Source organism: Phaeoacremonium minimum (assembly GCF_000392275.1).
Source record: "Phaeoacremonium minimum UCRPA7 unplaced genomic scaffold PA7_03_scaffold_149, whole genome shotgun sequence".
NCBI classification, from domain to species: Eukaryota; Fungi; Ascomycota; class Sordariomycetes; order Togniniales; family Togniniaceae; genus Phaeoacremonium; species Phaeoacremonium minimum.
In genome coordinates, this window is record NW_006921056.1 from 28,258 (window position 1) to 34,299 (window position 6,042).

Consider the following 6,042-nt stretch of genomic DNA (forward strand, 5'->3'; position numbering starts at 1 on the left):
ACGCAAATGTATGGGGGCCTGTTTTCGTGGGAAATTGTCCTCGAAAGAAAAGGATGGACATTGAATTGGTCCTAACAATCTGCCGCTATTGATGACAACTCGATGAGAAGTGGCATTGCAGAAATATATTTTCACTCTTCATCTTTGGGAATAATTCTATAATTAACATTCTCGTAGAAACGATAGCAATATTACTTCACCTTCGAATATAAAACAGTACTTCAAGAATCAAGCCTCACTTCACAACCTACACTATAATAAATGTCCTCAACAAGAACCATCAAGAATACAGTAAACTGTCTAGTTTAGCGACCTTGTTACACATTTAAGTGATGGCAGCGCCTTGCTGCTAATTGCTCGAAGGGTTGGGCCCCTCTAGTGACCCTTGTTGCTGAGCCTGGTGGGTGATGAGCTTGCTCATGATCACGTAGTCCGGCACGAAGATTTTGCCAAACCGCAACTTCCGTTCCCTTGGCGATATCTCATCCGTCACAAAGCCGGCCTTGCGGTAGAAGGCCAGGGCTTTCTTGTTAGATAGGAAGCATGTCAACATGACCTTGTTGATGGGCGGGAGACTTTCGGCGACCGTGCAGAGGAAGCCCATCAACAGTGCGGCCATGCCGGTCCCCCTAAGCTCGGGCTTCAGGTGGATCTCGTAGCAGTACACCACGGGCTGGCCGGCCTCGAAGGTCGGCATCAGTGAGATGAAGCCGCGGACTGACGCGGCGGCGTCCTTGACAAGGATGTATCGGAGATCTTCTGACCTCATCTCCTTGGCCTTATTGTCAGGCTGCCACTTCATGGACGAGTTCTCATAGTCATTGCGGCTGGTCTCCTCAACCAGGTTGAAACAAGCGGAGAGATCATCCTCACTTGTCGTTTTGGAGCGAGAGAGACTGAGGTGGTAGACTGCCTGTGTTTTTGGGTGAATCCAGGTGGTGCTCCACGAGGGCCAATCTGATGAGCTGTCGAAACGCGTGAGCGATCATTCCAATTCGCTGCATTTTTAGGCATATGCATTGTACGCAGAGCGATATGAACACCAAAAATGCGTGAGAGCGGGCGTACCTTTTGAGGTGGTCCGAGATGAACTGGTCATCCGACTTCTGATTTGCTTTCTCCAGGGGGTTTGTTGGCGCCCGCCGCCTCTTCTTGAGCCCCATGGCCACCTGATGGTCCTGCCCACCGTGAGGAGCCTTTTCACATTACTCTTGATGCCTGGGCAGCGTTCATCAATCGAAAAAAGTCAACAAGCGCGCAAAATGTTGCCCAAGGTATACCGTATATCTGGAAGAGGTAGTTCGATCCGGGCGTGCTAGGTATGCGTAGGTTGGCTGGTATCTGGGCAGAATGGTGGGCCGCTAATGCGAACACACTCCTCAGCGCGTCTTTAGTGCTGTAGTAGGTATTGTGTAGTACCTGAGCTTCGCTAAGTCCGGGTTGTGGTATCGTTACTTAGGCGGGCGGGCGGGCAGGCGCGGCAAATCGGGAATTGCGCTCCTCCAAAGTTTTCTGACATACCTAGGTAGCTGGGTAGCTGTATTTATTCACAAACCTCTCTTCCGACCATCTTGGCCAACCAACGATCGCGAAGGAGACGCACAATCATGAACCAAATGGTGGGAAAGCTGTGGTGATAGCTTCCCAGCTTGAATGCATAGCCTACAGCCATCTACCTAATCCAGTGACGCAATTGCTGTCCATGCCGCCACGCCTGCTGCACCTGAGGCGCTGGCTAAGAAGCTACGTATCGAGTGCCTCCCACTCGCGACTCGGGGGTGTTTTGAGCCTGGATCACGTACGTTTGCCCCCTTCTTACTGGACATGCAGACAAGAAAAGGACGTTCGATGTTCGACGTTCGATGTTGGACGTTCGGTGCCCGACCCACTCCTGATATTTGTGAGCCTGGATACTGAGACTGGTGCCACCGCAGTTCCTCCAGCGTTCTCGAGCTCTTTCCCTCTATAGGACGATCTTGAGGGGAACCCGGCGCATTGACGACCCGACGACTCGAGAAGAGACAAGACGCTTCGCGAGACAGGAGTTCGAGAGGCATCGTGGCGTGACAGATATAGTATGTTCTGCGATCATCCAGCTGAGACGTCGACTGGCCGTTCCATGCCTGGGCCGCCCTGCCCTGCTGACAATAGATGCTGTAGGGTCACATTCGATATCTTCTATCCACAGGGAAGACGGAGTGGGAGGGTATGGAGAGGTATATTGATGGTCTGTAGAAAGGAGCCCATGTACGGAGCAGCATCTGAGCTGCTCCTTATGAGTCTATGTGGTCGAGCAATCATCCCATGCTTATGACGCCTTCTCACCGGTCTATATTTGTACAAGCCACATCACCGTATTCTTCCGGGCCTGCGATGGGGCCCAACCACGCTTCATCCACACAGTATATATTGTACACTCTTTTCTTTGTCGTTTCCTTTTCACACCAAACGGCTTCCACGTCTATGATCCTTGCCGTTGCTTGTGCCTGGGATTCGAGCTACACACAATGTAGAGGTAGCCTTTATGGCGTTTACTTCGTTTCCGCCGGACAACCTGTTCAGGACGTGATTGTTAGCCATACTCCGCCATAGACCATGTGCGGCAAGAGGATATGAACCGGAGCCGAGTCTGCCTCTGCTCAAATCCTTGTGCTCTGAGAAGACGCTTCCTTACCTTGCAATGCTCGCATCGCTTCTTGACCGAGCTGTGAACCTTCATGCCCCTCGTTTGCTGCTGCGGCAGGACAGCAGAGACTGTTGGCCGCCAAATTGACCGTGCCTGCAATGTCCGTGTGGCGTCACTGTACGGACTGGGATAGAAAAGCCTCGATGCAGACATTTGCGAGGCTTTGCTGGCACATTGGCGTGCTTGCTGCATAGGCAGCTTGGATCGTGCCATCTTCGCCCCAGACGTCGCGGTCGACGGCTGCAGGGCTGCTGCAATTGACAGTGATCGGAAGGACGCGAGAAACGCTGATGAGCTGGCCCCGGATCGGGCAGCCAGAGCGACGGCCACCATTGCTACGTTTTCGATTGACGACGATGCCTGGCCGAAGCAGTCGAAATCGGGTTTGCCTGAAGCTGTACACTGCTCGTTGATCCTTTAGCTGAAGGAACAAGATCCATAGCGATGGTCGGAAGATTTCAGGACCATCAGGCGTCTAGTCATGTGACCATATCTACTAGCTCCGCTTTCAAATGACCTTGTTAGGCAAGGCGACCTCCTGATTAAACCCATTTCCCGCTTAACCAACTTTCAATAGTATCGATGTGCCTCAACTCAACTCATTTCGAATCTATGACAATCATTCGCTGCCCCCATTGACGCTTACAGGTTGGAAATGCAGCAATGCGGGTACTATCCTGATTAAGTAAACCACTCAACTTACCCTTATGTAGATATGATGGTTCCCCCCAGCTTCAGACTATCAAATCAGGCAGAGTCTATCAGCGTGATGACGGGCCTTCTGTAGTTGAAGGTTCGCGATTCACAGCATGGCGTGGTATTTAAATAGACCAAATTTGATGCAGCGTATAGTATTCCAGGTCTCGTTGTTATCTTCGAAGGTTATGCCATCAATTTTGGTGATTGTCATGCTAATCTCGAACCAGTAGATAACTCTAGCCATTCTACAGGTATTCCCAGAAGCTTGAGGTGTCAGTGTGGCGGTGATATTATTGGAGGCTGTGCTCGTTTTTCAACTCGCTCTTTGAAGGTATTACTTATAGTCAGGTAAAGACAATACTCCAATTTGTTCAGTCTCGGAACGTCATACAATGACCACACTTTACATGCTAGTCTCTTGAATCTTCCTAAAATCGAAAATCAAGTCCTTGAAATTCACTGACATCGGTGTTAAGAGGGTCGTGGCCGTCTAAGAGGGTCTTCGTTGCGATTAATCAAATATGAACAGGGTAATCCATTTGCTAAGCAATTGACTCAAAGAACGGCACATCCAATGATGGATATCTATATCTGAGTGTGTTCAATTACATATAAGCCCCCGGGCTCAGACACTCGAGACATTATTCCACCCAGCCGCGCCGGTGACTTGTTCTGTGCTGCACGTCTTTTGAGTTTCAACCGTTCCGGCTCTTATTCACAATTAAGAGCTGACATAGTCCGGGGCCACGAGGCGAACTCAGGCTAATAACATACAATCAGGACATTCTTACAGAGTTACGGTAGGAATAGGTACCCCGCGTTTCGCAGGGCTTACCCCAATCATGCAACGAGTCTCTAAGTGGTCCACTTGCAATGGAGGCTATTTCTCCTAATTTTGGCCTCTCGAAGCGGGAACCTCAATCTCCGTGTTGATTGAGTTGAGCATTGACTCTTGTCAATTCCGACGCTGCAGGTACGCTGCCAGAGTATTAAAACCCCTGGAGCCTGCAATAACCAGCCATGTGAGTAGTAAGGTCAAGGCCTATTGTTCTGAAAATGTGGTCGTCTAACTTGATTTTTGTAGTGTTGGCGGAACTCGCCCTCACCATGAGTCAGCCTGTACCTTCGCCCTCTGAAGATGGACGATATACCATATCAGCACCTGGTATTAAGGCGCAGGTATACATGTGAGAGTTGATGGTTATCATTCGGGACACTAATTATCGCCCAGTTTATCCCTTACGGCGCGACACTGACCAACCTCTTCGTCAAGGACAAGGATGGCAAAGACGTGGATGTTGTACTCGGCTACGACGACGTCACTTATTACCGTAATGCCACTCTACTCTGTCGACACTACGTGATATGGGCAATTCTAACAGATAAATTAGCAAAGGATCCTGGACACCCAGTGTATAATGCCATTCCTGGTCGATATGTGAACCGAATTGGCAACGCCACATACAAACTTGATGGCAAAACATACAAGACAGAGACGAATGACGGCAACAATACGCTACACAGTGGTACTAACAACTGGTCATATCGATTTTGGAACGTTACAGCCCTCTCCAATGACTCCATCACTTTCTCCATTTCGGATCCAGCAGACTCAGAGAAGGGCATGCCTGGGCTGGTGAACGCCAGCGTCACATATAGCGTATCTGGAAGCACCTGGTCAATCAAGATGGAAGCAATTGCTCCAGAAGCCAAGACCCGTGGGTTTTTAAAAGGACTGAATTCGAAAATATCACATGACTGACCTCCCACAGCGCTCATGTTGACCCAGCACACCTATTTTAACCTGGAGGCTTACAGAAATCCAGAAACTGACAAAGTTTGGAACCATACTCTATACATGCCTTTCTCTAAGAGATATCTGGCTATTGATGACGGTGCAGTACCCACCGGGGAGATTCTGACGGCCGCGCCGGACAGCGTGAACGACTTTGCAAGCAAGCCAAGTATGCCCCTTGGGCACGCTAGAGACGACCCTAAATTCGCAGGAAACTGCGGCGCAGGAGGAGCTTGCGAAGGCTACAACGGCTATTGGTTGATTGAAGATGCTCCCAAGGACGCCGTGGTCGTCACACTTGCCAGCCCCTGGAACGGTATCAAGGTCGACCTCCGGACCGATCAAGCTGGGGTGCAGGTGTATTCCTGCAACTGGATGGACGGCACAGCAGCACTTAAAAGCACGCAGGGGAATAGCGAGCGAAAAACAGCGGGAAAGAGCTCGGCAGTGGCCATCGAGGCTCAAGATTGGGTAGATGGTATCAACCAGTAAGGAACTCTATATCGGCCTTGTTTTGACATCAATTGTGCCTCTACTGGCGGAAGGCTAATTATTGTAACAACAGCCCGGAATGGGGCCACGTCGACGCGCAGATCACTGGTCCAGGCGAAACCTACTCGTGGCACAGCTCCTGGACTTTTGGACTCCTTTAAAAGATACAGTAGCTCAATCCTGACTATTAGAGAAGAAGCTTGGTCACTGAAGAGATAGTTTGCCTGTACATAAGTGGCTTCTCTTTGTGATCGAGATACCTCTCCCTAGTTTCACTTCCTACAGGCTCACATTACGCCCATAACTTGCATTGAAACTTGGAGTCCGAAGATTTGAAACCATTTCCGCAGCCACTAAAGGCTTGTGACCT

The 6,042-nt window shown here is 50.0% G+C and overlaps 2 protein-coding genes across 2 annotated transcripts; one reads left to right on the forward strand and one right to left on the reverse strand.

Annotated features, from left to right (window-relative positions):
• Positions 1-349: 349 nt before the first annotated feature.
• Positions 350-1,099, reverse strand: UCRPA7_2094 (putative gnat family acetyltransferase protein; the record flags this gene model as incomplete). Its single annotated transcript, XM_007914669.1, has 2 exons — positions 350-957; positions 1,069-1,099. The coding sequence occupies 2 exons, from the start codon at positions 1,097-1,099 to the stop codon at positions 350-352; spliced, it is 639 nt and encodes a 212-aa protein (XP_007912860.1).
• Positions 1,100-4,523: 3,424 nt separating this feature from the next.
• Positions 4,524-5,672, forward strand: UCRPA7_2095 (putative aldose 1-epimerase protein; the record flags this gene model as incomplete). Its single annotated transcript, XM_007914670.1, has 4 exons — positions 4,524-4,550; positions 4,617-4,716; positions 4,777-5,103; positions 5,158-5,672. The coding sequence occupies 4 exons, from the start codon at positions 4,524-4,526 to the stop codon at positions 5,670-5,672; spliced, it is 969 nt and encodes a 322-aa protein (XP_007912861.1).
• Positions 5,673-6,042: the final 370 nt, after the last annotated feature.